Below are 22,822 nucleotides of genomic sequence, written 5' to 3'. Positions count from 1 at the left end.
GTTTGATAAATGACCCCATACATTTTGCATAGACAAGTTTTCAGACCCTTTATTATGACATTTGAAATTTAGCTCTGGGGGTTTTCAGTTTCTCTTGATCATTTTTGAGATGTTTTTACACCTTAATTAGAGCACACCTGGGGTAAATAAGCAGTTGATTGGACATGATTTGGTCTGCTGTGCTGAAAGTTCACAAGAACACAGTGGGCTTCATAATTCTTAAATGGAAGAAGTTTGAAACAACCAGGGCTCTTCCTAGGGCTGGCTGCCTCACCAAAGTAAGTAATTGAGGGAGAAGGTTCTTGGTGAAAGCGGTGACCAAGAACCTAATGGTCACTCTGGCTGAGCTCCAAAGATCCTGCATGCAGATGGAAGAAACTTCCAGAAGGTCAACCATCACTGCAGCTCTTCAGCAGTCTGGGCTTTATGGCAGAGAGGCTGAAAATAAGCTTCTCCTCAGTAAAAGACACATGAAAGCCTGCCTGGAGTTTGCAAAAAGCACTTAAAGGAATAATATTCTTTGGTCTGATGAAACCAAGATCAAACTTTTTGGCCGGTTCTAAGCTTTATGTCAGGAGTAGTGTTGAGCGAACTTCTGTTTTAAGTTCGGCGTCTAAAGTTCGGCTTCCGGTTAGCGGAGAATCCCGATATGGATTCCGAATTCCGTTGTGGTCCGTGGTAGCGGAATCAATAATGGCCAATTATTGATTCCGCTACCACGGACCACAACGGAATTCGGAATCCATATCGGAATTCTCCGCTAACCGGAAGCCGAACTTTAGACGCCGAACTTAAAACAGAAGTTCGCTCAACACTAGTCAGGAGGAAACCAGCATTGCTCATCCCCTGCCTAATGCCATCCCTACAGTGAAGCGTGGTGGCACCATCATGCTGTGGGGTGTTTTTCAACAGAGAAGAATGGCAGAAAATCCCCAAATCTAGATGTGCAAACCTGGGAGCATCATACCCAAGAAGACTGGAGGCTGTAATCACTGACAAAGGTGCCTCAACGAAGTACTGAGCAAAGGGTTTGAATACTTATGTCACTGCATTATCTTAGTTTTTCCTTTTTAATAAATTAGCAAAGATTTTGAACATTCTGTTTTCATTTTCTCATTATATTGAGTGCAGAATGATGAGGAAACGCTGCAAGCCTGCAACATAACAAAATGTGAAAAACGTGAAAGGGTCTGAAGACTTTCCAAATGCTTTGTAATATTTGGTTTACAGTGCAGCACCGTTCTCTGCTATTTGCCCAGTGCTTCCTTGTTAGTAAGTGCTTGGCAAATAGAGGAGAACCATGCTGCAGTGATCTGCACTGACACAGATACTGATCAAGGCAGGGACATGCCAGGCAAAAATGGCATCAGAAAACGTGATGAGAAATACAAAATGTTTTTTTCACAATTTATATTACAATTGCCTTAAATTCATGTTTTTAGGAACTGTAGAATTTATTATGGATTCAGAACACAATTTTTACTTCATGGAGATGAACACACGTCTGCAAGTAGAGCACCCAGTCACGGAGATGATCACTGGTACTGACCTTGTAGAGTGGCAGCTGCGGGTGAGACACATGTGTTTTTTTTTTTTGCCTTCCTCTGGATCAACTTGCAGGATGACAGGTCGAACTGGATGGACAAATGTCTTTTTTCGGCCTTATGTACTATGTTACTATGTTACAGTATTGTAGCTGTATAAACTTCATGTATTGCCTTGTATTGCTTCACAGTATTGTTTTCTGTAAACCCATTATCTGTTTATAGCTGCTCTTAGGAAAGGCAAAAATGAGGAGGTGTAGATTAGGTTGGTTGACTTTAGCTTTCTTTATTGCATACTATGTAAGTTTATTTGTAATATCTCAAGGAAATATCTGCTAAGCAAATATCTTCCAATCTTGATTTCTTCAGCTAGAAAAAAAATTGTACATGAAAAAAGCAAAGCATATGTAGAAACAAATAAGGAACATACTTCTTAATCAGGTCATATCCATTAGATGAATGTTGTCTGATCTGGCCATCCATCTAATTTTATGGGGGCTTCCCAACTCCCTCATACATGTCCAGCATCTGCCATTGGGGTTGAGAAGGAATTAGGAATTCAACATGCTTTTTGTTCTCAGGGGAGATAAGCTGCCCAGAGGTCAGCAATACTTTTTTTTCCTTTTCCAATCCAAAGCAGATCCACGTTCGGCTAAGCCCTACAGCCGGGTGTATGGAGTCGAGAGGAATAGCTGTCAGTCGAACGAGCCTTCAGCTGACAGCTATCTGATGTGTATGGCCAACCTTAGGCAGTCCTTAGAACTATTCTCTCTAGATATCTCCTCCTACTTGTGACTTACTCCATACTTGCCCATTGGTTTACTCCTTCTTGATAAAGATTAGTTTATTACATTAGTACATCTATATGGCCTTGTAGCCTATCAGTCAGAAGTCAGAAAATTTTAAGTGGACCCTTCTGGAAATAGTAGGTGGAGGTAAGTTACACACTAGGATCTAGGAATAGATGAGTTACAGTCTCATTACTGTGAACCATTTCAGCAATGCTCATTCACCAAGGGGTCTGCACCTGAAAGGGCATCTGTCAGCAGATTTGTACCTATGAAACAGGCTGACCTGTTACATGGGCACTTGGCAGCTGAAGGCATCTGTGTTGGTCTCATTTTCATATGTGCCTGCATTAAAAATGAAATTTTAATGTATACAAATGGTGGCATTGCCATTACGCTTAGAGGCTCTGCTCTCTCGGCAACTGCTGTGCCCTCTGGGCTTTGATTGACCGGGCCGGTTGTGATCACTTTTAACACTGCCTGGCATTGTGAATCAAAGTACAGGGGGCACAGCAGTTGCAGAGAGCTGAGCCTCTAGGAGTAATGGCAACATTCCCATTGCTCCTACAGGCACATATGAACATGGGACCAACACATGCCTTTAGCTGCCAAGCGCACATGTAACAGGTCAGCCAGTTTCATAGGTACAAATCTGCTGACTGATGCTCTTTAAGCTGCTTGTCCTCTTCAGTACTTGTGCTAGAAATGATTGCCTTAATGTATAGCAGAGTGTCCTGCTCATTTCATTCCGTTACAGTGAGGTGTAGACCTGTCCATTGTTATTGCATAGTGTTATGAATACTATTAGTTTTTTTCATTTAGTATTTCAGTTATTGGGGAATATAATTTACCAGATCTACTCATTATTTAATATCATATTATGTAGTATTAGGTACAATAATTCTAATATATTCACACCTCTGCAGGTGGCCGCTGGGGAGAGGATCCCTGTGAATCAGGATGAAATCGCCCTGAATGGTCATGCATTTGAGGCTAGAATATATGCTGAAGATCCCAATAATAACTTCATGCCAGGGGCTGGCCCACTCCTCCATCTCTCCACACCACTAGCCGACAGTTCTACACGGATTGAGACTGGAGTTAGACAAGGTGATTTGTTTCTTAAATAGTTTATGTCCATTATTTAAAAGATTACAAAAAAGTATTAAAGGCGTTTTCTGGGATCTAGCATTGATGGCTCTTGGCAATGTGTGATCTGTGAGGACCCTACTGCCCCACACAGTAACTGACACACAGCAACATCAATGTCCTATTCAAGTGAATGGTGTGCAGTACCAGACACAGCCAGATGTACAAGAGCAGCGCTGTGTCAGGTACTGCAGTGTCTTTGCCTCTTCTTTCTGCTGATTGGTGGGGTTCGGACCCCCACAGGTAACATACTGATGGTTTATCCTATAAACGGGCCATCGGTGTTATATGCTGTAAAATACTACAGCACATCGCAAGCTAATACAATGCATTTACTGTATTGCATGTAAAACATGATATCTGTGACAAATGGTAATGAAAATTCTGCTATTTGTACAGTTTATTCTGTGAGTCGTTCATTCATTTCTGCCACCTTAATGTTCTGCTGTTTTCTGTGTTCCTAAATGAAAGGTGATGAAGTCTCTGTACACTACGATCCAATGATCGCTAAATTAGTCGTGTGGGCAGAAGATCGGCAAGCAGCACTGACAAAATTACGGTTTTGCTTACAGCAGTACAATGTAAGTAAATAGCTTTCCCAAAGGATCATGGGAGCTTATTGCATACTGTAATACATTAAAGCTGGGGCAGGCCATCAGTGTTTGAGCCTTGAATTAGCAGTACCTGGCGCAGCCTCCCATATGACCGCGCTGTGTGAAGAGTTATGGTATTTACTTAAAGGGAACCTGTCATCAACTTTATGATGTCCATACTAACAGCAGAATAAAGTAGAGACAGGCCGTTGATTTCAGCGGTCTGCCATTTAAAAGTAAGTGGTTGCCGAGAACCAACATCACAATCATTGCAGACTGGGCCTGGAAAAGAGTCACGGCCACCTGAGAAGAGTCCTGGTTATTCATGAATTCCTGCTCTCCTGCCCACCTGCTGATGGCTGACAGTCTTCTACCGAGTTTTCTCTCTTTCTCTCTAGGAGAGAACTACCAACCATCAGCAGATGGGCAAGAGAGCAGGAGATTAGGAATAACCAGGACTCTTCTCAGGTAGATTTGACTCTTTTCCAGCCCTGGGCTGTAATGATTATGATGCTGGTTCTCAGCAACCACTTACTATTAGCTCATGAGTGACACATCGCTGAAATCAGCATTTCTGTCACTATTTTATGCTGCCCTCAGTGAGGTCAGCATAAAGTTGATGACCGGTTCCCTTTAAGCAGCTCAGTGGTTAGCACTGGTGCCTTGCAGCACTGGGGTCCTAGGTTCGAATCCCACCAAGGACAACATCAGCATGGAGTGGGTTTCCTCCGTGTACTCCGGTTTCCTCCCACACTCCAAAGACATACTGATAGGGAACTTAGATTGTGATCCCCATTGGGGACATTGTGATGCTAATGTTTGTAAAGCGCTGCGGAATATAACAGCGCTATATAAGTGAGTAGAATAAAATAATAATAGTATGGTGCTGCCAGACTATTTAGCAAAGTGTATGCCTACCTATTGAGGTGATGGTCAAGCATGTACAGAAATTCTCCACACAGACATAGTGACCCTATGTTCACTGCAGAGCCACCATCAGAAAAGTTTTTTTTTTCCCTGCTTGTCAGGCAAGGACCGGAACCTCTTCCGTAGCATGGTAGTATAGAGAAGACTCCTTCTGCAGGGACAGTAAGAAAGGACTATAGTGTCAGCTGCAGAAGGGGAAGGAGAGTGATTCTGTCTACAGTAGCACAGATTAGTGGCAGCATCGAAGACACATGTCATTGTTAATATTAGTCATTTTCTTCGTTACATTCACTAAAGCTGCACTTTTACTGAGACCAGTGTGATTTTTTTTTGGTAAACATAGAAATATATTTTTCCCATTTAAATAGACATAATCTTACACCTTGCATTCTCTTCCAGTCACATGCATGCGCTGTTAGAAACAAATGATAAAGTGCTGATAACACTTGATCTACAGTATAATGTCACTTGGTATAAGGAGTAAATGTGCCTTTACACACTATGATAATGAATGCGTTATGACTAGTTTTCATTTGTCGCTTATGATCATCTAAGCATATAAATATTCATACATGCCGACTTTAGATCTTCAGATATGCTAAATATTTCAATCACAAGATCCATAAGTCTCTAGGTGTAAATCCAATTGCTCAAAGGACTGCCAAATATTGATTTAGGTGCCCTAACCTCTGTGCCATATGATCACATTTCATTTCAGTATCAAGGTATAAGCACAGGTTAGGCTACTTTCACACCTGCGTTTAGGTGCGGATCCGTATGGTATCTGCACAGACGGATCCGCACCTATAATGCAAACGCATGATAATGCAAACGAATCAGTTTTGACTTACATTGAAAGTCAATGGGAGGCGGATCCGTTTTCAATTGCACCATATTGTGTCAGTAAAAACGGATCCGTTTGGCTGCAAGCAGCGTTTTGGTGTCCGCCTCCAGAGTGGAATGGAGACTGAACGGAGGCAAACTGATGCATTCTGAACGGATCCTTATCCATTCAGAATGCATTGGGGCTAAACTGATCCGTTTTGGGTCGCTTGTGAGAGCCCTGAAACGGATCTCAAAGGCGGACCCAGAAACGGCAGTGTGAAAGTAGCCTAATACACACACTACTTTTCAAGACTAGTTGTCAGATTATTCCAGCACTGGCCGCTTTACATTGGCCGATGCATAGGCAGTAAAATAATTGGGAACAAACCTGATCATTAAGCAGAGGTGATAGCTGCATTTTCATGCAGCTATCATTCCCTTTGTATGGGGACGAGCAATCATTACTGTGTACTTATTCAGATTTACTGTTTGCTGGCAGCACATTCCTGTTTACACAGCACGATCTGCTGCCGAAAATTAATAATTTCATACGGCACATGGAAAATGTAATCACTGACAAATGAGTGTTTCTCGCCCAATTCCTTGGGGGACACAGGAAACCTTGGGTATAGCTCATCTCCATAGGAGGCGTGACACTAAGTGAAAGACTGTTAAGCCCCTCCTCCAGCAGCTATACTCTCAGCCTGGAGCGAGCGACTACCAGTTTTTTGCTTAGTGTCAAGGAGGCAAGACACTCTCTGCACTGCAGAGCTGTCTTTGCTAAAGATTTTATTTTTTTCTCTTTTTATTATTTTCAACTTTTTTCCTTTTTTCAACAGGGACAACAGAGTCGCAAAGACCTCTCTGTTTTCCCGGGGTTGAGCTGCGCCAGTGCCGGCTATCCGCACTGCTGCCTCCCCCACAGAAGAAAAGGAGGACCAGGGCAGCCCAGCTCCCCTGCATCCCGCCAGCACAAGGGTCGCCCGCCTGCAAGCCCCTCTCCAGCTTCCTGCCACTTCGGTGCCAGTGGCTGAAGGGGCGTCCCTGCTGGATGGACTGAGGGTGAAAACGTCGACTGGTGAGGTGGCTATGCAGCCGTTCCTACCCCCCCTCTGTTAGGGTTCTAACTTCTGTGTTCCCTCTGCCTAGCCTTGTCACATTACAAGGCTTACTGTCGGCTTCCCCCCTTTGTGTGTGAGCAGGACGGAGCGGTGCTCGTGGAGGAGGGTTTACTGCACAAGTTTACCTCAGGTGCTGCGGCCATGTGGGGCCGCCTTTTGTTATCTCGGCCAGTGCTGCCGCTGTGTTCAGCTGCCGGCTGACTTCTCTTGCCGGCTACCGGTGTGTCATTCGCCGCCGGTGTATAAGGAGGTGGTCGGGGGGCAATATTTTCTCGGCGGCATATTTGTTTGAATCGCGCGCGCGAAAGTTCCAGCGGGGGCGGAGCTTCGTTCCGCTTCTCCTGTACATGTTAGACATTCAGTCGGGGGGGCGGACGTCTTTCTTCCCGCTCCTCGCTGGCCCCGCCTCCTCTTCGTGCCAGCCTGCTCTCAGGACGGATCGTTTTTTACCTCAGGTGTTGCCGCTGCTGTTGCCGCTGCTGTTGTCGCTGCTGTTGCCGTCCGCTCCCACTGTGACCTGGTAGGACTGTTGACCCCTTCTAGCTCTGCAGCCCTCTGGCCTGGACGCTTTTATATTACTTCAGCTGACCCCTCAGCGCCGGCCGGTCCTTGGTATCACACCTGCACCGCATGTAAGGCGCCCCTTCCTCAAGGGCAGCCTGACCCGCATTGCTCGGCTTGCAAAGCCCCATTACAGGGTCCGCCATCTGTTGTATCACCCCCTGGCCTCTTGGATCCCCCTGACTGGGCTAGATCCCTTTCCCAGGCTGTGGTCAGCCTCTCTAACGTTGTGGGCCGCCTTGCAGAGGTATTGCCCTTATCGCAGCCGGATATTTCCCCTGCTGGGCCCTCCGGGTCCGCTATCTTAGCTGACCCGTCTGAGTCCCTCTCTCCAGGCGACACCTCCAGAGCCCGTCAACCCCAGAAGCGGTCTAGGGCGGAGCGCCTATCATCCTCGGATGCTTCAGTATCACCCCCAAGGGTGCGCTCTCAGTCGGGCCCTTCCTCGATACAGGATATGCCCTCTGAAGGGGAACTAGTTGATTCAGATTGTGATATGGACTCGGCCTTGCCTTCAAAACTGGCTTCTGCTGTGGGCCATCTTATTAACAATATTCGTGATACCTTTAAGATTCACGATGATCCTCCTAATTCTGAAAAAAACAGTGTTTCCTTTTTTCGCCAAAAACAGACGTCTGCAGTTTTTCCCCTCCACACTGACTTCTCGTCGGTGGTTTCCAAGGCCTGGGCCCGCCCTGATGCCCGTTTTACCCCGCCTAAGAAGTTGGATATCTGTTATCCATTCCCGGCGGATTGCATTACAAACTGGGCGTCACCACCCAAAGTCGACCCCCCGGTGGCCCGTTTGGCAAAAAGCACGGCTATTCCCGTTGCTGATGGCTCTTCCTTACAATCCACTGAGGATCGCCGTATAGAGGCCATTACCAAAGGTATCTTTGCAGCCTCCGGTTCCGCCCTCCGGCCGGTCTTTGCTTCCGCTTGGGCTGGAAAAGCGGTTTCAGAGTGGGCTTCTCAGCTGGATCAGGAGCTTGAATCCGACGTCCCTATTCAGGACCTCCGTGCTCTAGCCCAACTTATCGTTCAAGCCGGCAAATTCGTCTGTGAGGCATCCCTTGATGCGGGGGCTCTCATAGCCCGTTCGTCTGCCCTGGCCGTTTCGGCCAGGAGGGAGCTTTGGTTAAAGGTTTGGACGGCGGACTCCACGTCAAAGCGGTCTCTTACTGGCCTTCCCTTTACTGGTTCTCGATTGTTCGGGACCCGCTTGGATGAAATCATATCCGAAGCCACGGGGGGGAAGAGTACGCATCTTCCTCAATCTAGGACTAGGACCACCACTCGAGGCCGTCCCACTTTTTCTCGCTTCAGGTCTTCCCGCAGGGCTCCCGCACCTCGCACCTCTTCAGGTCCATCCCCTAACTCTGTCCAAGACAGACGTAAGAAACCTTTTTTTTCGGACCCAGCCCTCCTGGCGCAAGTCACAGCCTGCTCGCCCTCCCGCGACCAAGCAGAACACTACCTGAAGGTGCGCCCCCACCCACCCGGGTGGGGGGACGTCTCTTCCTGTTCAGGGACTTCTGGCAGGCGCACGTCTCCGACGCCTGGGCTCTCGAAGTTGTGTCTTCCGGGTACAAACTCGAGTTTACGTCCCTCCCCCCAGTTCGGTTCTTTCGCTCCCGGGATCCCCAAGGGGCGGCCGATTTCTTTACTGCCACTCGCACCCTTCTGGACAAAGGGGTCATCGCTCCGGTTCCCATTGAAGAAAGATTCAAGGGGTTCTATTCGAACCTTTTTGTGGTCCCCAAAAAAGAAGGCTCGGTTCGTCCCATTCTGGATCTAAAACGGTTAAACCGTTTCCTTCGTCTTCAGCGATTCCGGATGGAGTCTCTCAGGTCGGTGGTGGCCTCTCTGGAAAAAGGGGAGTTCCTGGCCTCTATCGACATCCAGGACGCCTACCTTCATATTCCAATCGCTCGGTGTCATCAGTGCTTTCTGCGCTTTGCAGTGGGGTCCGACCACTACCAGTTCGTTGCTCTCCCCTTCGGGCTGGCGACGGCCCCTCGTGTTTTCACAAAGGTCCTTGCCCCTGTCCTCGCCTTACTTCGTTCCAGGGGAGTTTTTCTTCTTCCATATTTGGACGATCTCCTTATCAAGGCACCCTCTCTGTCACTGACATCCGCCAGTGTGGACCTCTCGCTACAAACCTTACGCCGGTTCGGTTGGATTATCAATCTTCCCAAATCCGCTCTTGTTCCATCCAGGCAACTGATCTTTCTGGGGATGCTGCTGGATACAGATGCAGCGGCGGTTCGGCTTCCGTCAGAGAAGCGCCAGCTCCTTCATCGGTCGGTTCGGAGCCTTCTGACCCACCGCCATCCTTCCTTCCGGTTCAGCATGCGGGTCTTGGGACAGATGGTGTCCTGTTTCGAAGCAATCCCCTACGCGCAGTATCACTCCCGCACCTTTCAGACTGCCATTCTGTCCGCATGGGACAAGTCCCAGGAAAGTCTGGATCAGCACTTTCCCCTTCCCCCCCAGGTTCGCTCCTCTCTCCTCTGGTGGTTACGGACCCCTCTCCAAGGGAAGTCCTTCCTGCCGATAACTTGGTTGGTGATTACCACCGATGCCAGTCTGCGGGGTTGGGGGGGGGGTGTTTCCTCCTCGGTCCGTACAAGGCACTTGGTCTCCATCGGAGTCCAAACTGCCGATCAACGTTCTGGAGCTGAGGGCGGTTCTCCTTTCACTCCGGCATTGGACTTCGCTGCTTCAGGGTCACCCTGTTCGTGTCCAATCGGACAATGCCACGGCTGTGGCATACATAAATCATCAGGGGGGCACTCGCAGCGCGGCGGCGATGAGGGAGGTGTCTCTAATCCTTCGCTGGGCGGAAATTCATGTTCCAGCCATTTCGGCCATTTACATCCCGGGAGTGGACAATTGGGCGGCGGATTTCCTCAGCCGGACGACGATCGACCCGGGCGAGTGGTCTCTGCACCCCGACGTCTTCGAGTCTCTTTGCCTCCGTTGGGGTCGTCCGGACGTGGATCTCATGGCCTCCAGATTCAACCACAAGCTTCCCACCTTCATGGCCAGAACCAAGGATCCGGACGCTTACGGCGCGGACGCGCTCGCCCTTCCCTGGACGGAGTTCTCTCTCCTCTACGTTTTTCCGCCCCTGCCTCTTCTTCCACGAGTCCTTCGGAAGATCGCGGCGGAGGGCACGCCTGCGATCCTAATAGCCCCGGATTGGCCTCGTCGTCCTTGGTACGCCGACCTTATGTTGCTCCTGGCAGACGCCCCCTTGCCTCTAAGAGAAGACCTCCTCTCTCAAGGGCCGATCTTCCACCAGCATTTAGGGTCGCTACGTTTAGCGGCGTGGCTATTGAAACCGCGGTCCTAACGCGGCGGGGGTTTTCTGCTGACGTGGTCCGTACCATGATTCGTGCGCGTAAACCGGCTTCGTCCAGGATTTATTACCGAACCTGGCCGGCCTATTTGAATTTCTGCGAGACCTTAGATGTTCATCCCCTTCGGTTTTCTCTCCCCACGATTTTATCCTTCTTGCAGTCTGGTCTGGACTTGGGTTTAGGTCTCAGTACCCTAAAGGGTCAGATCTCAGCGCTTTCGATCCTTTTTCAGCGACCTCTGGCTCCGCTCGGTCCAGTTAAGACTTTTCTTCAGGGGGTTGCTCACTATGCTCCCCCGTATCGCGCTCCCGTTCCATCTTGGGATCTTAATGTTGTGCTGACGGCTCTCCAATCTTCTCCTTTCGAGCCTTTGCGCAGGGTTTCCCTTCGCTTGTTGTCTTGCAAAGTTTTTTTCCTCGTTGCCATCACGTCTCTTCGGCGTGTGTCTGAATTGGCGGCACTTTCTTGCGTAGAACCCCTCTTGGTTTTTCACCAGGACAAGGTGGTTCTCCGCCCGGCTCCGGATTTCCTTCCGAAGGTGGTGTCCGCTTTTCACCTGAATGAAGATATTGTCCTTCCTTCTCTGTGCCCGTCCCCGTCTCATCCTCGGGAACGGGATCTTCACCGTCTAGATGTTGTTAGGGCTCTGAGGATCTACTTGGATGTAACTAGACCCTTTCGGCGCTCGGATTCTCTATTTGTGGTTCCGGAGGGTCCGCGCAGGGGGCTGGCGGCATCTAAAGTGGTTATTGCCCGCTTCATCAAGATGGCTATTGCTGAGGCTTACCGTGCTAAGGGCAGGGAACCGCCCTTTGGTGTTACCGCTCATTCTACCAGAGCGGTCGGGGCTTCCTGGGCTCAGCGAAATCGAGCTTCGGCTGAACAATTGTGTAAGGCGGCCACCTGGTCGTCTTTGCACACTTTCACCAAGTTCTACAAGGTGAACACTTATGCATCGGCGGATGCTGCTTTGGGCCGCCTGGTCTTGCAGGCGGCGGTGCCTTAATGCCTATGGTGCTTTAATTCATCTTGGGTTGTGGTCCCTCCCTATTTGTGGACTGCTTTTGAACGTCCCAAGGTTTCCTGTGTCCCCCAAGGAATTGGGCGAGAAAATGAGATTTTTGTATAACTTACCAGTAAAATCTCTTTCTCGCTCTTCCTTGGGGGACACAGCACCCACCCATTGTTTTGGTTGCCCTGACGGGAGTTTTGACTTGTTGGTGTTAATTTGGTTGATCCTTGCCTTTGTTTTAACTACTTGGGCACATAACTGGTAGTCGCTCGCTCCAGGCTGAGGGTATAGCTGCTGGAGGAGGGGCTTAACAGTCTTTCACTTAGTGTCACGCCTCCTATGGAGATGAGCTATACCCAAGGTTTCCTGTGTCCCCCAAGGAAGAGCGAGAAAGAGATTTTACTGGTAAGTTATACAAAAATCTCGTTTTTGCTCGATTGGTGGCACATTTAGAAGGGCAGTCATCCTTGGTCCATGTAATATATACCCCATATATATATTTACAGGTACATGCTAAACAGTGCAATTTTCTATATAAACTATTGAGGAATATATAGGACTGATATAATACTGTATGTATGATGCTGGCTGATTTATGGTGTTGTGATTGACATCAACATAGCTGTGGCGAAGGCTTTGATGGCAGATTCTGTTTGCTACTTGCTCATTAATGTGACAGACACCATGCTGGAATCTGATGGATGTCATTGCACCCCCACTGGGTTCTGTACGGCCTGTAGCATTGCCCTCCCTCCTTAGGAGGAGTAATTGCACTTCCACTGGGTACTGTATGGCCCGTAGCATTATCCTCTTTCCATGGGCAGAGTAATCCTCTATCGGCGGAATGTTTAAATCCCATTGGTTCCTATACGTCTGTGGATACCGTACATCCGGTAGCGATACCCTTCTTTCTGAGGCAGCGTAGTTGCACTACCGCTGGATCCTATGCTTCCGGTAGCATTACCCTCTTTCCATAGTTGGAGTATTTGCACTTACTCTGGGTACTGTACATTCTGTAGCATTACCCTCCTTCCATAGAGTAATTACACTACACTTCTTCCTTAGACTGAGTAATTGTACTTCCACCGGATACTATACGTCCTGTTGAATTGCTCTCTACGCAGGCGGAGTGATTGCACTAATGCTGGATATCATCTGTCCTGTCGGTTTCCCCCCCTTTATATAGGTGGTTTAGTTGCACCGCAGTTGCATACTGTAGATCCTGTAGCATTACCCTCCTTCTATAGAGTAATTGCACTATCACTGGATCCTGGACAGACTGTCGCCTTAGCCTCCTTCCTTAGGCAGAGTATTGCACTTCCACCGGATACCATACGTCCGGTTGCATTAACCCCTCCGCAGGCGGAGTAATTACTCTCATACTGGATATCATCTGTCCTGTCGGCTTTCCCCCTTCTATTAGGGGACTAGTTGCACCACAATTGTGTGGTAGAGATCCTGTACCATTACCCTCCCCCCATTGACGGAGTAGTTGCACAACCAGTAGTGCTTGCACTGTCAGGGGACATCTTTTCGGCTCCCCTCTTTCCGTCAACTGAATAATTCCACTACCACTGGAAACTATTCCTCCTATTACATTATCTGTCTTTCTTGGGTAGAGTAATTGCTTCAACATTGTCTACCGCGACTACTCTCATTTGTTCCTTGTTGCATGGCATCCTGTTCCATGGGTGGCCTATTGGCTAGACACGTACAATCGACTTCTGCTCTGATTGCCAGTTTTCTTCCTTCTCAGGTGGAGTGTTGCGCTAGCACCAATTCTTGGTGGCTATTGCTGTTGTCCTCATTTTCAGTTGAAGTCTTTCCTGTGACCCTAGATGGCCATAGTTGTTGCTATCACCTCCCCCCTGTGAGGCAGTCTTTGCACTGCCCATAGATATTCTGGCTACTCCTGTTCCATGGCTACTACTGCGTAAATCCTTCCTAGGGGGAATTTTTGCGTTCATCCTTCATCTGCGGCTTACATGACGCATGGGCGGGAGACACTACATTTATGGTTTTCTCCTCATCCCCTTCCTCCATGTGGAGCATCGGCCCTGGCATTCCGGCGGTATCTACACAGCATTTCCCCTTCTAGGGTATGGTGCCTTCTCGCTAGTTGTAGTTGTGATCGTGTCTACATTTCCTTCTTCCACAGGGGGCACTTTGCTTATATTCTGCCATGACACGCTGCAGCTGAGGGGTTTGCTCACTTCAGCTGGGCATTAGTACGTTTTCTGTACCTGGTATAACCTACCAATTTCTATAGCGCTGGCTTAGCGCCTTGTCCCCTTTACATGTACCACATTGCCTCTACCATCTACTACAGTGAAAGCATCAGCGTTCCCTCCGTGTGGAGTTTGGGTATGCACCTATTCAGTTTGCATATGTGAGTTGTCTAGATGGCTCCTCTCACGGGGTTGAGCGGTCTTACTGTCCTTGTTGTCACCCCTAAGTGCTGGTTTTCTACTTAGCTGCATCGGCTGCTTCTACTTCTCCCCTTCCGCAGGGTGAGTAGTTGCACTCCCTCACATTCTGTTACTGCCTGCTCGGTCAGTGTTCGTAGCCATTGGGTTCTCGTATGCCCCCTTTCTACTGTGAGATATCTGCGCGGGTGGTGTTGGTTCTGTTACCAGTCTCTTTCTGGGACTTTGTGGCGTTCGGGGTCCACACTCCCTTCCTGGCGCAATATTTGTCCTATCTCTGGTTCCTGTCTGCAGCCTTCCGATTAGGTCTGCCAGTTCAGACAGCCTTCCATGGAGTATCAGACGGCTTCTCTCCTCTCTTGTTCTGGAATTTTTTCTTGTGCGCCATTCTCATGCCTGACTTCCAGGTTCTCTAGCCCTGACTTGTTCGTCATGTTCCCGCTGTAGTATTCTTCTCTTCTGGCAGTCCGGTATGGTGTGTGTGGCCTTTGCCTTCGGGCATCCATACTTCTTCCCCCATGGGGGGCAGGTTTTGTCACATCTGCAGTTCTTTGGCCCTTGATATCCAGACGCCATATTCAGTTCGTCTTCTTTCTCTGGATCTAGACTACGTATTTCTCTCCTGTATCTTCCGCAATCGCCCGTTGCTTTTGGTGACTGTCTTGTCTTCATTCTTGTCCACCTTGTGGATATTCTGTGGTCTCTCCACTTCTTCTGAAGTCTCCTATGCCGTGACTTATATTCCCTCTGCGTATTCAGCCGCTCTCTGGCTGGGCTTTCCGGGGAATGGGTCTTCCTGTCCCTTTTCAGGGTTCCTAGTGTGTCTTTCCCCCGCATTTCTGTGCGGGGCCTTAAGACCGGCCTTGGATTCGTTCTGTTCTTGTTCCCTCCCTATGGTACTGCTCTTTAACGTCCCATGGTGTTCTGTGTCCCCCAATAATACGAGCGAGAAAATAGGATTTTTTGTGCTTATCTGTAAAATCCTTTTCTCGCTGAGTTCATTGGGGGACACAGCTCCCACCCTGTATGTACATTGCTGATTCTCCTAGATGGGTCCTTCTGGTTCTTGATGATGACCCATCTCTGGTTTTCTTCCTTTTTATTGTGTTCTGTTGGCTTCTCCTGGCTGCTCCTACTGCTTTTGTACGATTAATTCAGTGTCTGCAGGAGGGATATAGCTGAGAGGAGGAGCTAACACTTTTTTTTGCTTAGTGTTGCCTCCTAGTGGTAGCAGCTATACCCATGGTCTTCTGTGTCCCCCAATGAACTCAGCGAGAAAAGGATTTTACAGGTAAGCACAAAAAATCCTATTTTGCATGAGCCATGCTACTATTGTGCAAACGTAATAAAACTATAGATATTTGATATCGTCATCATCGTACTGACCCATGCAATAAAAGTAAAATGCTATTAGTGTCACACGGTGAACGTCATAAGTTTAAAGTGCAAAAAACTTGTACAATAGCTTTTTTCCCATTACTGCACTCCAGAAGCTTCTAGAAGTTAATCTGTTAGGCTTCTTTCAAATTAGCGTTCGGTGTTCCGACCCACTGCGTTTTTTGCCTGGCCACCTCTCGGCATGTTTGCTGTGCTGCGGCCGCATCTCTCGCCCGTATAGTTATGGGGCCGGAGTAGACTTCCAGCAGCACACGTGTGCAAACGCCAGCACGTCTTCCTGTGTAAGCAGCTGACAGATAAAAACTGTATGGGGGACGAACGTATTCATATAGAATGGTTTTATCCCTGCTATTCATTTTGTTCTTGGCTTTGGTTATATATTCCTGATTAGCTGCTTTTTTTTTTTTTTTTAACAATAATTGTTTTTCTGTTTTTTTTTTTTTTTTTTTTTCAGATTGTGGGTTTGAGCACTAATATCGATTTTCTTCTCAGTCTCTCTGGACACTCTGCATTTGAAGCAGGGGATGTACATACTAATTTTATCCCCCAGCATTATAAAGAACTGTTTCCTCCTAAGAAAGGGACCTCCACTGAGATGCTGTGCCAGGCTGCACTAGGTCTTATTCTGAAGGAGCAGCTATTAACCAAAGAGTTTAATCTGCAGTGGGAAGGTTTGTCTTCAGCTGTTCCTTTTTTATTTATTTTGAGATTACACAGATTGATAAGAAATTATTGTATATTTTATTGCCCCCCCTCCACCATGGCTACGGCCAGCATGCTTTTCAGTAGGATATGATTCAGCACAGAGGTATATAGAATTTGCCCCTTCTAGGTTGATACCACTGGAGTCTGACAGCTGGATTGGCTTACACTGCCACCAATCTCTGCATGTTTATTTTGGTCTTATCATTGGTTAGTTGGCAATGTCTGATCCTCATAGACAAACATTTGTTTTTCAACATTCTTTAAATGATAATTAACATTCTTCAATTTTTTTCTTCTGTAGATAGCTCCTCTCCATTTGCATCCAGCACTGGTAGACGAATGAATTTTCTCTATACCAGGAACCTTTCCTTGATGGACGGAGAAAACAGTAAGTGTCTTGTATGTGGGTATGCACATTTGTTCATATTTATCTATGTATGCTGAAATTCCTGTTTCAAATCAGGGGATCAACCTGTTATAAAGAATAGATGATTACTTACCGGACAGATCCAGTGCTACTGCTCTGTTTTCTAAGCTGCAGCAGTGACGTCACGTTGACACCACGTTACATCTGTTCACTGAAGAGGCCAGTGATTGGCTGCAGTGGCTATGTGTTGTCAACTTGGCCTCACCTCTGCAGCTGCGAAAACAGAGCCATGCCAGGAGAACTGGAGCATCGGTGGCAGGTCTGTCAGGTAAGTATTCATCTATTCTTTATCACATCATGGAGATGGCGCTGACTCAGAAGCTGTTGCTGCACCATCGCTTGCGGGTTCCAGCTGAGTTATACCATAGACATCCCATTCTGATTGCTAGGATCGTAAACAACTCCAATTCCTGCAGTTTAAGTTCTGAGATGCTGCAGTAAATATTAACTGCAGCATCTGAGCAGAAATACAGAAGGAGGGAGCTCCTTCTGGGCTCCGATCGGCACCCTGTAAATGCAATCGATGGGTGATGAGTACTTGGCATAGTAGCAGGGGGCCTTCTGAAGGGTCTCAGGCCTGCCATGTTCCAGCTGTTATTACATCCTGCCTCTGTCAGAATGACTAGGCACTTTAATATAGGAGTATTACAGTGAATAGTACAAGTGATCAAAAGATCACAGGTTCAAGTCCTCTAAGGGGACAAAAAAAAGCTAAGACAAAAAAAGAAAAGTTTTTAAAGTTTTTAAAAATATGTAATAGTATGTCCGTGATCGTTAAGTGGTTATAGGTACTTTTCCCTTGCAAGTAAGTTTTATTAGCTATATTATAATCCATGAATGCCTGGTTTACCAGAATATCTGACACTTGTCCAGTTCCACTGATTAAAGAAATGTACTGGTATATTAAAAATCTTAGTAAATAAATCTATAGTAAATCTTAGTAAATAAGTTATTCTACACAAATAATTTGTGTGGAATAACTTCTTTGAGGATCCTCTTGAATAGAATTCTTGAGAAAAATACAAATATAAATGCATGCAGAAAATTCTTATGAAAAACTCCTATAACAACCTTGGAATGCATGGATTGCAGAAACTGTAGATATACAGAGATAGGAATATAGTGCCTGCATAGGAAATCACTGTATGCGCTTTTCTGCATGTAGAGTCTCTCAGTGCGTTTTTCTTGCATATGAATATAACCGGAGTTTGATGCAACCTCCTGGAATTCAAACAGTCCTTCTGAATATTTTGTGACTTGTATACATATGGACTGTAGTGACCTAGAGTGCGTTTTATTTGCAAGACAACACCCTCTTGTTAGGATCTGCAGTTAAGCATCTATTGTGTGTCATTGCAGACCCATCCACTATTGAGAACATCCAGGATACTTTGTCTGCAATAAGTTGATTTGAATATTACAAAACTACTACCATTGTTTAATTTATTTTATGCATTTTATTGTATTTTATCATATTTTATCAAACGTAGTTATAATAAATTGTTTCAACTCCGTGGGGCTCCGCATGTTTTGAGTGTGCCAATCCTACATTGACACATATTAAAAATCTTCTTTTGCTCAAACCTTTGTCCAGCGATGACATTTTGTACACCTGCACATCACATTGTTGGTGACATGCAGGTGTACATATTGTGATCACTGCAGCCAATCACTGTCCTCAGTGGTAGACCATGTACCGGCACGTCCCTGCTGCACTATGTAATTAAGCAGTGGACGGAGGACTAGATCAGCACTGAAGAATATGGTGCTGGGCAAAGGGGTGAGTATAAGATGATATTTTATTTTAGGCTATTGCAGGGCTTGTCTGAGGTTTTTAATTATCTTGGCCAACCCCTTTAATTGAAATCGTGAGCAAAAAAAACCTATTAATATTACATGTTCAGATATAGTGCTAAGAATTGTACTGATTGGGGCAGACTAGCAGAATTTTCATGTTGGGCGCTGCATAAATTGTAGGATGCATGCGGCCAGGTATGTGGACCGCAGATAAATATAGTCCTGTGCATGAGGCCTAAGATCAAAGGAGAGAAGATGATTAATGGTCTTTTTACATGGGCAGATATCCTGCTCGTATTGAGTGCTGATCCATCAGATAGCAAGTCGGCTGGTGTTCATTTAGGTTGGTTCACATGCATTTTCTTTATGGTCAGCAGCACATCTCCGTTTAGACAAGGCACTGTGCTGCCGTCAAACAATGATTTTGATGTCCACATACAAGATGCAGTGAACAGCACAGGAGTGTTTGCTGGTTTGCCGCCTGATCAGAGGTTATGGTTACACAGGGCAGTGATCTGGAACTAATGTTTGTACGAACAGTTATTCTCCCATTTAAGGGAGGAATTGCTAGTTTTAAAAAAATGCTTTTATGTATTTTCTTAGTGCTCCTTTAAATTTCAACAGACTGTGGGTATTCATGATACCATTTGTTGGACCACTGAACTGAAACAAAAGACCTTCTGTGGGTATTGGCACTGTTAGTTATGATATATTGTCTTTTACAGAGGTGGACATGAAAATCACTTATAATAATGATGGATCATATGACATACAGGTAACTACAAAACTTTTTGTCTGTTTAACTCATCCAGTATTCTATGTTTGATCCTGGGAAGCCATGTCTCTCCTTGGATTGTGTGCCTCAATACAAGAAAATATGGAATGATCCCTTCTACCCTTTAACCCATGACATTGTGGGAATTATATATCTTGTGAATCAGAATAAGACCACAGCACTTATCCACTAGCGGCTTTTATGGGTGCACGTCCCAGGTTGATTCCTTCCACCACAGAAATCTGTATATATCCTGTCTATTAAGTTTGAGACAGCACGGAATGATTTCAAAAACTCTGCTTTTATTCATTCAAATTTCAACACCAGTGGAACATTTATTACAACGTTTCGGGCCCAATTTTGGTGCCCTTCTTCAGGCTAAAAAAGATAAAGATGCACAATCAGAATACATAAAACCTAATCATCACTTAATGAAAAAAATGAAAATGCACTTAATTACAAAGAAAAAAAAAAAAAAATCTCGCATGAACAAATATTCGTTTACATGATTAATAACTATGGCAGTAAATCATAATCAGAAAATTTAATACCATGATCAGCTTAAAATACTATGCAGAATTTCATGATAGTGATATACATGGTTGTGTAATCAAATAACATGATTCAATGACATTATGACATAATTAAAAAAAAAAGGGGAGGAGAAAACAAAAACAATGTCATGATTACATGGCCTAGTGATATTGAGATATATAAAAGGTCAAGTACTATCAAAATATTACAGCGCTAAACATGATACAAATTAGGGATCGAGTATCAGGAGGAAAAAATTGCTACAGGACTAAATGCACTTGAGTACACATATGAATAATTATTATATAGAATTTTATTTCCTAAGTGATCTCACAATATCTGGAGCCGAAATCCTGGGTTAATATACCCATCAGCAAGTGACAGAAAGAGAGCCGTTAGGATGCAGTGGAATAAACATCACACGAACTTCATAGAAAAATGTTAGTCAAAAGTCACTGAAGACCAACATACATAGCGATCATGAATCTGCAACCAAGCTTATAAAAAGTAAGCACAGCCTGATGAAGCGCAGATAGCGCGAAACGGCCGCCGCTGTTAGTTGCGTGCTTGAATTGTCTGCCCCTGCCTTATTTCTTCTTGAATAAAGCTGCCGTCTGTGATCGCACACTGGTGAGTGCCGCTATTCATTTTCTACATACCGGAGTTAGTTACATTCTATCTACTGTCTCCAGCTGTGCACCGCCGAGTGCGTGTCTCCTCGCCAGCCTTGTGATCCGCACTGACTGCTTCACATTGATTCAATGCTTCTTTGACTGTGCCGCCCCCTACCTCACTTGTTTGGATTATAAAAAGTAAATATAGCTACCTGTGTCCTGAGGGAGTTCAGATTCACGGCGTGCACACCGTGGGTTTATAAAGGAAGTCCCCAATTGACCGGCATCGTGCCGAAATACATGACCCGCCCCCATTGGGGCGTAATTATCCTAATACAGCTGCAGCAGCGGCCCGCTCCGGCTCTGACCGACATTGGGCACCATCTTGGATCCTACGCATGCGCGGTGGCTTGGAATAGAGACTGCCGCCATGTTGGATAATGGCAAGCCCTCAAAATCAGGTAGTACATAAAATAATAAAGAAAAAGCCACAAAATCGCTATATAGCGCCCAAAATCTTTATAACTGAATGATACAAAATCATATTGAGAATAAAGAAGCAGAATATTAAGTATTAGGCATCAGATTGTTTATAGATGTCGAACCTATATGAGTAATCCACGTACATTTAAAGGGGCAGAAACTAGCCCCTAATGTCCCTAATTGTGTAGTTTTTTTTACAGTTATCTGGACTAATTATGTACTGCTCATAGACATAATTAAGTAATATATCCTTGTTTTTGGTACATATATACTAGTTGTATAAAATGAATGTGTATATATGGTCGCAACATCAGTCCTATACTAGATAGAGGCCCAATACCCATTAGTGATGTTAATTTATATCAAAAGACATCTCTTATAATGGATGGTTATGGTCCCCCTATAGAGGAAATGAATAATCACTATACCAAACCTAATCGTATCATGACCAAAAGACAGAAAACAGACTAAAAAGAAGAATAGTGAGAGAGGGTGAACAAAGCACATGAGCAGATCAGAACAAAATATTGGCGATATGGGAAGTTATTCCCAAACGCCCATCAATACAATACCCTGATGTTGTACTAAGGACCTAGCTAGTACTTCTCGGGTGTGCCCACCTGGTGCTAGACATAAGTGCGGTTCTAAACAAAACAAACAAGACAAAAGTAGAACAAAAAGGAAGAAACCAAAAGACACTTTATTCCATCCTAACGGCTCTCTTTCTGTCACTTGCTGATGGGTATATTAACCTCTTCAGGACCGCCGTACGCAGGATTGCGTCCTGGCGGCGGCCCTGCTCTTCTGGGTGGACGCATATACGCGTCCTCTCGCGATAGCCGAGACTTCCTGTGAACGCGCGCACACAGGCGCGCGCGCTCACAGGAACGGAAGGTAAGCGAGTGGATCTCCAGCCTGCCAGTGGCGATCGTTCGCTGGCAGGCTGGAGATGTGATTTTTTTTAACCCCTAACAGGTATATTAGACGCTGTTTTGATAACAGCGTCTAATATACCTGCTACCTGGTCCTCTGGTGGTCCCTTTTGTTTGGATCGACCACCAGAGGACACAGGCAGCTCAGTAAAGTAGCACCAAACACCACTACACTACACTACACCCCCCCTGTCACTTATTAACCCCTTATCAACCCCTGATCACCCCATATAGACTCCCTGATCACCCCCCTGTCATTGATCACCCCCCTGTCATTGATCACCCCCCTGTAAGGCTCCATTCAGAGGTCCGTATGATTTTTACGGATCCACTGATAGATGGATCGGATCCGCAAAACACGTACGGATGTCTGAATGGAGCCTTACAGTGGGGTGATCAATGACGGGGGTGATCACCCCATATAGACTTCCTGATCACCCCCCTGTCATTGATCACCCCCCTGTCATTGATTACCCCCCTGTCATTGATTACCCCCCTGTAAGGCTGCATTCAGATGTCCGTATGTTTTTTACGGATCCACGGATACATGGATCGGATCCGCAAAACACATACGGACATCTGAATGGAGCCTTATAGGGGGGTGATCAATGACAGGGGGGGTGATCACCCCACATAGACTCCCTGATCACCCCCCTGTCATTGATCACTCCCCTGTCATTGATTACCCCCCTGTAAGGCTGCATTCAGATGTCCGTATGTTTTTTACGGATCCACGGATACATGGATCGGATCCGCAAAACACATACGGACATCTGAATGGAGCCTTATATGGGGGATCAATGACAGGGGGGTGATCACCCCACATAGACTCCCTGATCACCCCCC

General features: G+C 46.1%; 1 protein-coding gene across 1 annotated transcript in view; it reads left to right on the top strand.

The window, feature by feature from the left end:
• Positions 1-22,822, top strand: part of MCCC1 (methylcrotonyl-CoA carboxylase subunit 1) — a 66,608-nt gene that overhangs the window by 28,539 nt on the left and 15,247 nt on the right. The window contains exons 10-15 of the mRNA XM_040428286.1: positions 1,443-1,570; positions 3,259-3,442; positions 3,953-4,062; positions 16,164-16,380; positions 16,716-16,802; positions 19,364-19,413. Coding sequence (XP_040284220.1) covers positions 1,443-1,570; positions 3,259-3,442; positions 3,953-4,062; positions 16,164-16,380; positions 16,716-16,802; positions 19,364-19,413 — 776 coding nt within the window. The remainder of the gene's footprint in view (positions 1-1,442; positions 1,571-3,258; positions 3,443-3,952; positions 4,063-16,163; positions 16,381-16,715; positions 16,803-19,363; positions 19,414-22,822) is intronic.

The sequence above is a fragment of the Bufo bufo genome, chromosome 4 (assembly GCF_905171765.1).
Source record: "Bufo bufo chromosome 4, aBufBuf1.1, whole genome shotgun sequence".
Classification (NCBI taxonomy): domain Eukaryota; kingdom Metazoa; phylum Chordata; class Amphibia; order Anura; family Bufonidae; genus Bufo; species Bufo bufo.
The sequence above is the reverse complement of the archived record's forward strand: the minus strand, read 5'-3'. Positions and strand labels throughout refer to the sequence as shown.